General features: G+C 48.5%; 2 protein-coding genes across 2 annotated transcripts; one reads left to right on the top strand and one right to left on the bottom strand.

Annotated features, from left to right (window-relative positions):
• Positions 1 to 224: 224 nt before the first annotated feature.
• On the bottom strand, positions 225 to 10,014 carry PDAP1 (PDGFA associated protein 1). The gene is made up of 6 exons (XM_026095196.2): positions 9,865 to 10,014; positions 5,383 to 5,474; positions 3,350 to 3,457; positions 2,826 to 2,947; positions 1,772 to 1,923; positions 225 to 1,048 (listed from the first exon to the last, which is right to left on the bottom strand). Exons 1-6 carry the CDS (start codon positions 9,875 to 9,877, stop codon positions 990 to 992), a joined length of 546 nt encoding a protein of 181 aa, XP_025950981.1. The 5' UTR covers positions 9,878 to 10,014; the 3' UTR covers positions 225 to 989.
• A 150-nt stretch (positions 10,015 to 10,164) lies between these two features.
• Positions 10,165 to 12,737, top strand: BUD31 (BUD31 homolog). Its single transcript, XM_026095197.2, has 5 exons — positions 10,165 to 10,317; positions 10,788 to 10,974; positions 11,627 to 11,749; positions 11,977 to 12,143; positions 12,490 to 12,737. The coding sequence occupies exons 2-5, from the start codon at positions 10,881 to 10,883 to the stop codon at positions 12,538 to 12,540; spliced, it is 435 nt and encodes a 144-aa protein (XP_025950982.1). The 5' UTR covers positions 10,165 to 10,317; positions 10,788 to 10,880; the 3' UTR covers positions 12,541 to 12,737.
• Positions 12,738 to 13,117: the final 380 nt, after the last annotated feature.

Raw genomic sequence — 13,117 nt, 5'->3', positions numbered from 1 at the left:
ACTTCCATCAGAGATGAGCAGGAAAAGCTTCTTGCCTTCAGGCTGCATCTGCTGATGGAGCTCCAAACCTCGAGCCAAATCCACCACCACAAGCAGCACAGAAGAACCAGCAAAGCAGCAGACAGAAGTCACCACAACACAAGACTGCAGCTGCATCTTAAGTCTCAGCAGCAGCCTTTACACTCACGTTCATTTAACACAGGCAGGAGACAAGGACAAAGCAGTTACGATAATTTACATTTTAATCAGCCAAATATACAAGTTTTGTTTTTTTTAACCTTATCGAGTATTTTTTTTTCTTCCATCTGGGTCTGGTACAATTAATGGTTCTTTTTTTCCTTTAAACAAAGGATGATGTGGTTAAAAACTGGCACTATCCCTAATCAGGAGAAGAAAAAATGAAGAGGAGGGAAAGGGGAAGATTGGCTGCAAGAAAAGAGGGATGAAAGCGGGAAGGAACAGCACTCCAGATGTCCATGAAGTCAGGCTCCCAGATTATACTGCAACACTCTGCAGCTCAACTTTACGGGCCATTTGCCCAAAAGGTTTCCTCAGATATATTGCCCTTTGGGCTTTCACTAGCAAGTCAAAGTTCCCCACCCCAAGCCCCACCCCACAATGACCCCACAATCTAGTTTCTTGCAATCTAATATTTGAAGCATCTCCCCTCCCGCACGGCTCCCTCCCGCCCTGCTCCCTGTCTATGAGTTCTTATCCTAAAAACAGCAAAAACATTCAGGTTTCCAAACTGTTACAGAGAATTGCTGTTCAGCACAGTTCTGCACCGAAGATAGCAGCTGCCCCTAACCCCAAAATGGAAAATCTGTGCCAGGATGAAGACAAACACATCGTCAGTGTCTCTTGGAGGTGAAGGTGACTTCGATGCCGCAGTACATCCTATGTGGCATCTATGGTATGCAACACAACAGAGTTCCTGGCAGGCACCAGGCACAGTTCCCTGGTGTTTCCTCCTCTTGCATGTCCTGTGCTTACTTGTTAAGGGATAGTGACTGCAGTCTTTTACCTGCCATAGCCGCTTCGTCTTTTGCTGGAGGAGGAAAAGAAAGAGGTGTCATCATTTCACGGTGCACATCAGGGACTGGTGTTGGCCTGACAGCCCCGAGACTGAAATCCTGTTGGCCACGTACAGTGAGGTAACAGGGAAAAAATCTGACCCTCCCCAGCCAATCCCTGGTAGAACTCCTCCAGGGCTGAAAGGAGCAGTCACCACACCAAGATCCCTTCTGTCCTGGGCCTCCTTTCAGGCTGCCACAAATTATCCTGATGCTGCTGCCCAAATTTGTCTGTGGAAGCCAGTGAGAACACTTACTCATTCTGGTTCACACCTACCAGAGCTGAACTAAGAGGAAGCCCAGGAAGCAGAGAAGCACAGGAAAATTCCCTGTGCAGTTTGGGTCCCCAGCATGCAAACGGGATTAACCACACCCAGCCAAGCACAAGGAACTGACTAAACCCCCAAACCAGAGCTAGCACTGCCTGCAAGGATGAGAACAGTATGACTATCAAAAGCAATTCTCTTCTTTATTTGGCTTCTCCCTGTTCAGATGTCCTAGAGCTTTACAAAGCAATACCTTTGCAAGAATGAAACAGCTGAACCTAGTTTTGGAGAGAGGACTTGTAATGACACGCAGCAACACCACACAGTCCCAAGAGGCAAGAGATTACTACATACCGTATCAGAAATCGTGCCTCATGGCAGTACAGCCATTGCAAAAGAGAAGTAAGAGGATGTGATTAATTAGTGTCCTACCTTTTCTTTCCTCTTCTTTCTTTCTGGCAGCTTCTTCCCTTTGCTTCCGAATGATGGCTAGTCGGGCGAGATCTGCCTTCGCTTGTTCTGTTTTACCAGCTAGGTGCATTTTCATGTATCTCTCTTTTGCCTTCTGCTTCTCTATTTCTTCTCTGTTTGAGTGAAACACCCCAGTCATCATGGTATCCAAGTGAGCAAGCAGGTACAAACAGACTAAGGGAGACTTTCTGAGTGGGAAGGAAGTTGAGTACAGAGATGGATTGCCTACAAAGACTGGGATCCCTGTCACCAGTTTCTACGCACAGGTTATATCTATTGCAGGGTTTGGATGGGGATGATGAGAGGGACTATTTTTGTCTCTGTTCTGGTAAATAAGAATGCTGATACACAATGAGGTCAGACAATTTAGTCCCAGATTACACAGCACCAGGACATGCTTTCCCCAGCCTTATCCTCACAGCTGTACTTCTGCTGAAGCAATCTATACTAAATAAGCAAGCTTAAATCTTTCACTCTTAAACTCTCCATTGATTAATGAAACTAGAAGATTACACTTTGCTTCTCATCTTATTCATCTGCTCAGATAAAGCTTCACCAGGACTCCAGGAATCTGCAAAATTGCTACCTATCACCAGGGCACCTTCGGCAGCAAGATTAAAGAGGATCCCAATGTGACCTTTGCGTAATGTTTTTTAGTAATATTCTGTGTCTGGCATAAAACTTCAGAAAAGGAATGGTCTACAACTGCCTCTCAGCAAACATTACTCTCCCAACTCCAGCCAAACTGCCTAACTCCAGGATGACCACAGCTAATCCCAGAGGACAGCCAGCTTTTATTAGGTTTGTAGGGAAGAATATTTTGAAACAAAGTGGGTCCTGACAATTATTCTGCTGCTTAGTATCAGCTTTAGAGGGGACTGCACATAAAGGGCTTCCCTGAAACACCAGCATGTACACAGCAGGGAAACATGTCCCCAGGCTAAGCTGCTGCAACCAGTGATGATGAAATTCCAGGAACATGCCAGCTCCCCCCATGGCAGCAGGAAAGACTCACCGCTCTCGCCGTGAGAGTTCCTTAGGTCCATCCAGGTCCAGCTGAGTTACTTTTTTGGTTGTCTGAATTACACGATTGGGATTCTCTATGTCTATCAACCCTTCCACTCCTTTGCGCTTTTGCTAAGGTTCAAAAACAAGCGGAAGGTTAATAAGCTCTCTAACACCCAAAACTGTTGTATCAGAGGGAACTCATCAAACACATTGCATTGCACCCCAAAAGTGGAATTCAAGATGTCTTCATTACCAGACAGCAAAACCACTTATGAATCAAGATTTATATTACCAGGCATTTTCATTCTTTTCAGAAGTTTTCTTGTCTTTGCATTTCACTTACAGAAATGCATAAATTACCAGAGAGATACTCTGAGGATAACATGCAATCAAGCAAGCTTCTTCTGGCTTCTAAAAAAATAGCTCGTCCATAAAAACTTTACTGTTGGAAGCTCTCAGAGAGAGCTCTGTATCAAGCGTTTGCATCTCTCTCCCATCCCAAGTTGACGCGAATGCACAAAGTTGTGGTACCTGATAATCCTCATCATCTTCATCACTCTCATCTGAATCTAAAGATTTCTTCTCTTTTTTGGGGTCCCCTGTTGCTCCTTCACCCCCTTCCTCTTGCTCCTCTTCTTCCTACAAAATCACAAGAAGTTGGAGAAAATGTGTGTCAATAAAAACTCCAACTCTTTCAGTGACTCTTAATTTGGAGGGAAGAGATACAGTTCAGAGCCTCAGTGTTCCTGATGTCCCTTACAAAACCAAGGGTACCTGGCCATTAAAGAACAAGATCTCATTCTCAGCCCACCCGCCCCTGCAGATCTCCTCTAAACAACTCTGCTGTTCTCTCTATGTAACAGGCCAGGAAAATTATCGTAAAAGACAAAATTGTCACTTTACTTTCTCCAAATGAAAGATCTCCAGGAGACATTCTGGCCCAGGTTTCCAGTGCACAGTATCTCAGAAACGTTGGTGCAAACTACACAGATGTTATAAAGAGCTGGATCCAGTCCTAGATCTAGATAAAAAAACCTAGAGAAAAGCAAATTGCCAACCATCACCCAGAATACTTTATCCAAGAAATTACAGCCTTTCTAGCACAGCTTTTACCAGACAGAGCCTAGAAATTAATTTGTAAGTCATTAGAAGATAAGATTAGAAGAACCAACATGGGTGTGAACAGCTTGTTTTGCCATGACCAAATATCCCTCACCAGAGCAACTGGCAAAGTGGATGAACTGGGGCAGTAGGAAGAATAATTTGATTAAGGCTTTTTTACGTTTTCCTTGATTAAATAAGGTTAGATGCAGCCATCACTATGTGATATGGGTGATGACAAAAGAAAAAAAGAAATCCTTCTCAAAGAACAGTTCTCTGGATTTAGGTGAAGCAAGCTGGGCATTTCAAGTGGCGTCCTGCAGAGACTTGTTCAGGTCCATTTCCAGCTGGTATTTTCATTAACAGCTTGGAAGCAAAGAACACTCAAAATTTGTGAATGACATCGCACTGGCAGGAGTTGGAATCATTTTGGAAAACAGGATCAGAACCGTAAGTGGTTTCAGAAACTGGAAAGGTGGCATGAAACCAACAAGATGGAATCAGAACACAAACCAAGAAGTTACACTTTGGAAGGAGAAATCCGACATAAAGTTGGAATATCTGGCTAAGCAGCAAACCGCACAATCGTCTTGGGTTACAGCTGGTCAAAACATAAAAAAAAGGAGTCAACAACATGGCTTGTAACTGCATGAAAGAGTAATCTTATTCTGGGAGGTATTCATCAGTATTTCCTATATGGGGTATAATTATCCTGCTGTAGTCAATGCTGTGAGGTTTCAGCTGGAACACTGTATTCAGGCTTAGGCAGCACTTTCAGAAAGTCACAGATAAATAGCAGTGAGCATGTAAGAGCTGTGATAATCTGGGAATATGAGAGAGCAAGAACTGCAAAAAGCAGCCATGCCTTTGATAATAACAGTAAGGTAGTTGTAGACGGCAGGGGCACAAGCCTGTCGGGGCACAGAAACACACACACAAAGGACTCTTGCCAGAAAATTCTATTATCTCTCCCTACAAGTCCTACGTAAACAAGAGAATTAGGCGTACAGGAATAAGTCAAAGGAGTTTTGTCTGTTAAGACTAGAACAGGAAGAGAGCAAATATAAGGACTTCAGTACACACGTAGATGTGAAGATGTGACCCCTTTTTCTCCACAGCCAAACTGTGAAGCAGGGATAGAAAATTAGCTTACACTGGCGATTAGAATGATGAACTGTGGGGGGAAAAAGTTGTCTAGAGCTGCTGTGGAATCATGTTCATTATCGCTTAAACTTCCAATTGCTAACAAGATGATCTACTTGGCCCCACTTCTGCGTGAGCAGCTGGACTGGATCACACCTTGCAGTCTCCCTGGACACAGGTATTCAAAATTCATATTGTGATCACTGACAGAATGGTCTGTAACACTTGATTAAGCTGCCATTTCTCTTGAACTGCAAATTAAGCAAGCTGTACAAGTCAGGGTTTATAACAATAAACACATAACCGAGGCAAACACATACCCTTGCCTTTTGTTTTTCTGCTTGGAGCTGTGCATCGATCTCTTCAGGGCTTGTGTACTGTCTTGCTCGGCCTTTGTGGCCTCCTTTTCTACCTGTACAAAAAAAAATATCTGGTTTAGTGATAAAGTTCAGAAAAACCTGGCTCCTTCCCTAGAACTCTGTCTGGACTTTGGGTGCTCACAGCACAAGTCAAAATATCTCTTCTGATAAAACCAAAGAAAAGAGAAACATCAATCTACCAGCCTCAGCAAAATGTTCCAAGAACTTTGGATAAGTTACACAGAGAACTAGCATTACTAATCCATAGAAATATATCCAGGGAATCAATTCCTTCTTTCCACTTGGGCTGTTTTGGAGATGCCAGAAGAGTGCAACCTATCAGATGTACGGAGTTTTCCAAACCACATCAGCAAACGCAGGTTTGTCCTACTGGGAGCGAGCCACAGAGGCGCTGCCCAGAGGGTACCTCTATCCCCGAACCACGGCAGAGCTGTCGCACCGTTTATCAGGCAACAAGCTTCCAAGCGCGCGCTCAGCTCCCGGTGATGCTACCCTCCCTTGTCCCTCCAGGCCTACGCTTGTGGCCTCCCTGATTCACTTCCCGGGCTGGCAGGCAATTCTCAATCCCACAGCTGCTCTCTGCATTTCCTACACAGTAGGAATCACAACATGTTCCTGTGGCAGCAGTGGTTACAACCAACTGTCTCCGAGAAGCTGGCTTCCTTAACCCCTCCCCTAATCTAAGGCTGTGCCAAAGGAAAATAGGAAGCTAGTTGGACAAAAGCATTGGGAATTATAATGAGCTGGAGAACTATTAAAGGGAGCCTCCACATTTTACTGCTTTATAAGGAAAAATAAAAACAAGCTCTAGAAACCAGGAAGAGGTCCGACTGGCTGGCTGGATTGCCTGGCTAAGATCGGATCCAAGATCAAAATTCTGTTATTAATACGAATTTGCTGGAGCCATTATCACTTCCTCCAACTGACTGCTCCATTTACCTTCTTACAGCTCAAAGAACCGCTGGCAAAGCAAGCTATATAAAGAGCCTTGAGCTAGACAGCTCAAGGTACAACTTGTGCACAACACTGGCAAAAACCAAACAGCTCAGGCAAGGGAGCTCTCTGCTGCTGCAGTAGGCTTTGGAAGTCCACTGGGAGCAGCAGGAAATCCTTGTGCTCTCTCACTCTCCCTGTTTCACCAGCAAGGACAACAGAAACCTGACGGTAGAGGGGGCCATACAGGAGAACAGGACTGAGGAGATTCTCCCTCCTTCCTCAGGACTTAGCAGGATGCATAGGAGAGATCCACCACGACTGTACCACCAAGTCACAGACACGCCTGGCTGCATTTGTTGGACTTGGAGAGACGGGGAGCATCAGTGCAGACACCCTTTGTGGTCTGTGAGCTTTAGAAATTCAGTGTTTTCTAATCAGCTCTCCTGGTTCAGCAGAGACAAGTCTAATTTGCCGTGGCTTGATTAAAGCTGAGCTTTTTAGAGACCACGGAACAAATTCTCTCAAAAACCCTGCTATGGTGGGGAAAAGGACAGAAAGGTATGGCAGGACACTGGGAACTCTCCAAAAGACCCAGTAGCTCTAAAGGATCTCTTTCCTCTTTCCAGGCCTTTTATATTCTCTTTTCCCGAATCCTTCAGGAAGGCAGTTTTAAAGCAGAGTCCTCAAGACACTTTGGGGTGTGAGCAGAGAGAATGAAAAGCTTGAAAAGAAAGAGAGTCAGCCCAGTCTGTGGACAGAGATTCCTCAGCTGCTACTAAAGGAGCTAGCAACCAACACACAAACACTATCAGGTCAGCACAGAAAAGAGCAGCACGTTACCGCAGCAGGTCGCTGCGCAGAGGCACCTTTCCAGGGCCTGCTGGGTCCCTCCTGCCCACGGGCTTTACGGAGACCCCCGAGATGCTTCCTTGTCACGAAACGCAGAAGTGCAGAGACCAGATTCTTCTCTCTAAATTCAGTTTGGAAGCTCATTGCCACTCAAAGCATAAGCACACCCTAGACCTTTGTCACACCCCAACATTTGTGTTGCTTTTTCTGTTTGCATGTTCCCAACCATCTCACACGGCAATACCAACAGACTCTAAGAGCAGATTTGCCAGGGAAGCACTCTAGTGCGAGAGACATCACCTCGCTGCCTGGCAAATGACATCACTCCAGAAGGAACAGTAATATCTTTGACACAGTACGTAGCACCAAGGAAACCTAAATAAACTAAAGCAGTGCTGTGCTACAAGATTAGCCGATGCCAGGCAACTCTCTTGCCTAGCAGATACATTTTAAGGCTTTTGCTGAGCCTAGCTTATTACAGCAAATACCCCTGCACTGGGGAAAAACAATTCAAGGGAAAAGTGCTTGAAAAGCAACAAAATGAAGAGGGAATCAATCTTGGAGCTATCCTCGTTACAATCAGGCCTGCCTACAGATGAGAAGAAGCAAGACCTCTGTGACTGAACCAGCAGTGCCACCAGCTCGGCAGCCAGAAGGGACCCAGCTACCGTGTGCTGTCCTGCGGGGAGCTCGGCACGGCGCAGGGAAGGGACCTCTGCTCTTGACAGGGAGCTGACGCTGCAGGTCAGACAAGGTGGCATCGGTCCTAATCTACCACTGACCTACTGCATCACGTCAGGCAAGACCCTTCACTCTGTGCCTCAGTTTCCCCATCTGTAAAATAAGGATAATGATTCTTATCCTCCTTTGCAGAGCTCTTAAACATCTGTAGATTTCAAATGCGGTAAAGACATGGGGTGCCTAAGGTAGATGTGCTTTCAGATACATTTGTCTTCAGTTTCCAGCAACATAGTTAAGGAATTTAAATCAAAAAGAATGGAAAAATATTGAGGGAATCACTTGTTCTTTTTGAGACTATTCAGGAAAAAAAAAGCATATAATCAGAAATAATAATGTAACAAAATTGATTACTAGCTAGTTAAAACCCCCATTTTATATTAGGCAATAAGAGCAAAAGAATCTCTTCTGCTAACAGTATAAAAACTGCTGTTCACTGGAGCGGGAGGAGGGGGGTAAAGACTCCTCTTTTCCCCAGAAGTAAAAGGTTTGAAAGAAACATTTTAAATCTCACAGTGAAATACAGAGCAGGAAAACCTGAGTTATAAGGCATCTAAATACGTTAACCAAAGCTATAACCCATCATAGTTATTTGCCTTCCCACACAAAAGAAAAAGGAAAAAAAAGGAAAGCTTCAGATCTCTTTACCAACATTAATGAATGGGCATAGAACAAACTGGGAAACGGACTATAATATTAAACAGGGAAACAAACTATAATGTTAAAGCTTGGGAAATGCTAATGAAATAAACTGCAGAAAACTACAGAGAACATGAATAACGAGGACTGGTTTACATTAATGTATATGACTAGGATTTCATAAACGCTCACACAAGAGCCAATTATGCAGATGGTGCATCTGGAGAAGGTTCTGGGTGGATCCAGCTCAGACCTGACGGTCTGTCATTCTCTCATTACTGCTCCTTAATCACGCAAGCAAGTTGGTACCCGCTCCCTAATAGTCGGATGCGGAGCTGCTGGAGCCATGAAAAACCCAGCTGCATTTGGACCCCCCCAAACCAAAAAGCATCCTCGCAGCCCCCACATTGCCCTTTATGGCCAGACCCTCTCCACACAGCTCCCGCTCCCTGTATCCCGCCCCAATGGCCCCCACCACTAGCTTGCCAGGGCAGGAGAGCCCGCAGCCAGCACACGCTGCTGGCACAGGCCTCGGCCGGGACCCTCAGCCTCTGCCCAGTATGGCCGTGAACTCCCCTCCCTGGGACCCGCGCAGGCCCAAGCCCTGCCCCGGGGACCCGGCTGCAGCTTCCAGCCTCGAGGAAAGCACACGAGGCCCCTCCAGCTCCCACGGGCGGCCCGGACACCCCCGGGGGCTGCTGCTCCCCCTGGGCACTTGATGGGGGGGGCTCCAAAAGGGACCCCCAACTCCAGAAAAAGTGAACAGAATCTGGCAGCTCTTCACTGCGGCAGGGGTGTGGGTGGGGCAAAGATCCCCCCCCCAACCCCCCCACGGCGAGTGTGTGCGGGAGGTAAGTGGGATGAGCCCCCAACCCCAGCCCCTCCGTAGTCGAGTGTGTGCGGGGTGGGGGGAAATGAGGCCTCCTCCTCAGCCCCGCCGCGGCCGGCTGGGGGGGAAGGGGGTACGAGACCCCCCCCATCCCCGAGCCCCTCCACGACTGGGGGGTGTGTGGAGCAACCCGCCCCCAAACCCCTCTATAGCTTGGGGGGGGGGGGGAACAAGCCCCTTCTCCCGCCCCCCTCCACGGCCGGGTTTGGAGGGGGACGAGACCCCCCCTCGGCCGGTGCGGGGGGAGACCCGCCCTCCCCCTTCGCAGCCGGGGGAGAGGCCTCCCCCCGGGGCCCGTCCCGCCTACTGGGGGGCGCGCAGGACCCGCACCCCCCTTGGCCCTCTCCCCGCCGCCGCGGCCCGGCCCTCACCTCCTTTCGGCATCGCGGCGGCGATGGCGGCTCCGGCAGCTGCAGCGAGGCCCCCCGCCCGGCCCCGAGTGCTGACCCGGAAGCGGAAGCCGCCCCACCCCCGCACGCGGCGCGCGGCCCTTCGCACCGCCCAGTCACCCCCGCCCGGGAGGCCCCCGCGGCGGGGCTGCCCTCGGCGCCGCCTGCCCCGCGCGCCGCGCCGCCCCGCCAGGGCCAGTCGCGGCCGGAGGGAACGGGGCTGCTTCCACTCCCGGCGGGCGGCGCTCCCGGCCCTGTCCCCGCCGGGGTGGAGGGGGAGCAACGGGGAGGGTTTTCTTCAGGCATCGCGGCGGCCGCCTCAGCGGGATGGTACGCGGCGCCTGGCGGGAGGGCGGCCGGTGTGGGGAAGGCCCCGCGGGGTGACGTCAGAGAGGCGCGACAGCGAGGCGGAAGCGGCGGCTGCTTCTCCCACCGGTGAGGCGCCTCCGAGGCCGTAGCGGGGTCTCGCGCCGCTCCCGCTCCCCGCTGGGGGCTCCGTGCGCGGCCGGGCTCATCCTCTTCGCCGCCATCGCGCCCGGGCCGCTCGGCGGAGTCCCGAGGGCCGCGGGGGGACAGTGGGGGGGCCGGGCCGGGCGTCTTTCCTTCCTTCCTGGTTTCAGCTGAAGCAACTTGGCTGGGAGAAATGGCTGTTTTGGGGCGATGTAGCGGGGAAGGGGGAACCGCTGCCTGTTTACTTGATGAGGGGAAAAGTGCTCTAATGTGGTGGGGCTGCCGCAGTAGTCGCCGCAGGGTGTGCTGCTCCCGGGGGCCGCAGGGGGGTAGTTTTTGCCTCTTTCATAGGCTTGTTGGAGATCATTTTTATCATTGAAACAGAAAATGGAAAGGGGGCACAAAAGTGCTAGGAGAAATACCTCTAACAACTCTTTTTCCTTGTTTTCTTCTAGTGGCACTCAGGACTTTGAGGCACCCACACGTTTGAGTGCTGGTAAACCCCGTCTCCCATTGCCTCATCTTTCAACCTCCTCATTTGAGAGGCAATGCCCAAAGTGAAGAGAAGCAGGAAGCCTCCCCCGGATGGCTGGGAACTGATTGAGCCGACGCTGGATGAGCTGGATCAGAAGATGAGAGAAGGTAAGCGGCAAGGCTGGATGTTCTCAGGGATGGGTCCCTGAAACCAGCTAATCCCTAACTGCTTCAGGAAGCACAGCTGCACCCTGCAAGTGTAAATGGGCCTTTTCATACCTCTGCCCAGCAATGACGCTGCACATGTAGAGTGTTTGAGTTCTGTAGTGACAGTAGATTCTCGCTTCTGGTGTAGAGGGTATACGGGAAGATGGGATTTGGGTCAGAACTGATCACTCTTCTCTGGTTGTGTAAGCTTGAGACAGAGCAGTGCTCCAAGCTGAGATTTGACATCCCGCCATTTTAGGGCACTCTGCTCTGAGCCCCGGCTGGAGCTCGCGGGTGTGCGCGGAGGGACTTGTAGTTCTGGTCTGAGCTGTCGCTCTGGTCTGATGAGCGTGGGCAGCCATGGAGTCATTTTCCATGCCAGCATGGGGCATGTCATCACCCCTGCCTTTCTATTTCTGTCTCTGTTTCCTAAAGGATCTGTATTGGGTCAGGTTCCTTCAATTTGTATCTTTTCCTATTTCTGTATCTCTGTAATGTTTTAAAGTTACGGGTTTTCTTGGAACAGTTTGTTGTAAAGTGACTAAAGAAATCAGTTTGCAGCCAGATGGTCTGGGAAAGTTAGCTGAACTCTGACGTTTGTGTTCCCTCCCAGCGGAGACTGAGCCTCATGAAGGGAAGAGGAAAGTGGAATCCCTTTGGCCTATCTTCAGAATTCATCACCAGAAAACACGTTACATTTTTGATCTCTTCTATAAAAGAAAAGCTATCAGCAGAGGTGAGAAACAGAAGTACTTTATCCTGGGTCGGGAAACTACAGCAGAGTAAGATGTCTGCCTGCGGACACACCTGCACCGTGGTGTTGATGGGAAGGATTAAGTTTCTGGGGAGGGAAGATGGAGAGGAGGCTGGCATCTGACTAGCTTTAACTGCTAGTTGGTACATCCAGTACATCCTTGTATCGATTACTGGGAGCTGTCTGTGATGCTGCCTGCTCTTCTGCAGAGCTCTACGAATATTGCATCAAGGAAGGATATGCTGACAAAAACCTGATTGCAAAGTGGAAGAAACAGGGTTATGAGAACCTTTGCTGTCTGCGGTGTATCCAGACGCGAGATACCAACTTTGGAACCAACTGCATCTGTAGGGTCCCAAAAAGCAAGTTGGAAGTGGTGAGTTTTCATTTTTCTCCTGTACTTCTGTCTGGACCTTTGCAATTCTAACTTACCCTGGTCAGAGACAGCAGAGGAGGCAATGCTTTCAGGAAACTTCTAGTTCTAATACATTCTATGTTTTGCTAGTACAGTTAATATCTAGTTGCTTTTACGGCTATTATCAAGTTTGGTATGCAGTCATTTAAAGTGTTTACGGAAAACAACAGAGAACAAAACTATAGAAAACCCTGCCTGCACCTATGCATTCAGGAGGCAGCAGCCTCTCTGCTTCAAGGCTGAAGCCTGCTGGACCGTGCACTCACCACAGCTTGTCTTAAACATCTCTGTCATGTTTCTCTTCCAGGGGAGAATCATTGAATGCACTCACTGCGGATGCAGAGGCTGTTCCGGGTGAAGGACACAGGACTCCTTTTTCAGCTTTGAGAGGTATCGTCCTACACTGTGGACTATTCGTGCAGTTAGAACTACCTTCTATGTGATTGGATCTTTCGTATTCACCTGGATCATATACATATGTATACAATGGCTATTGTTTTGGAGTAGCTTTCTGTGTAGGTCTTTGATTTTAAAATAAACTCTGCCTTCCTGAGAGCATGGTGCTGGCAAAACATTTCTATGCCCCTGTTTTCCTGTTGCATTATCACCAAGGCTGATTTTTCTTTTTTTGTTTGGTGGCTCTGTTTCTTGCAAAGTGTTCTAAAAATATATATATATATTTTAAAACCCAACTCTTATTCCTTTCCCCCACCCCCAAGTAACTGAAGTTAAAAGGGTGTATGGAAAAGAGAGGGAAGAGTTCTCAAAACTCCAGTCTGACCCAACCTCCCTACCAATGCTGCGCAGTAGAAGAAAGCTAAATTTCACTAGAACTCTCTGCAAAGGTTTTCAACCTGGAATTAGTATGGATCAGTGTAAGAATGCCAGCAATCTCTATAGACTTAGAGGTCACTTCTTAAACGCCCAGCTGCATG

The sequence above is a fragment of the Dromaius novaehollandiae genome, chromosome 14 (assembly GCF_036370855.1).
Source record: "Dromaius novaehollandiae isolate bDroNov1 chromosome 14, bDroNov1.hap1, whole genome shotgun sequence".
In the NCBI taxonomy this organism is placed as follows: Eukaryota; Metazoa; Chordata; class Aves; order Casuariiformes; family Dromaiidae; genus Dromaius; species Dromaius novaehollandiae.
Note: the sequence above shows the minus strand (reverse complement) of the source record. Positions and strands in the feature narration are given on the sequence as shown.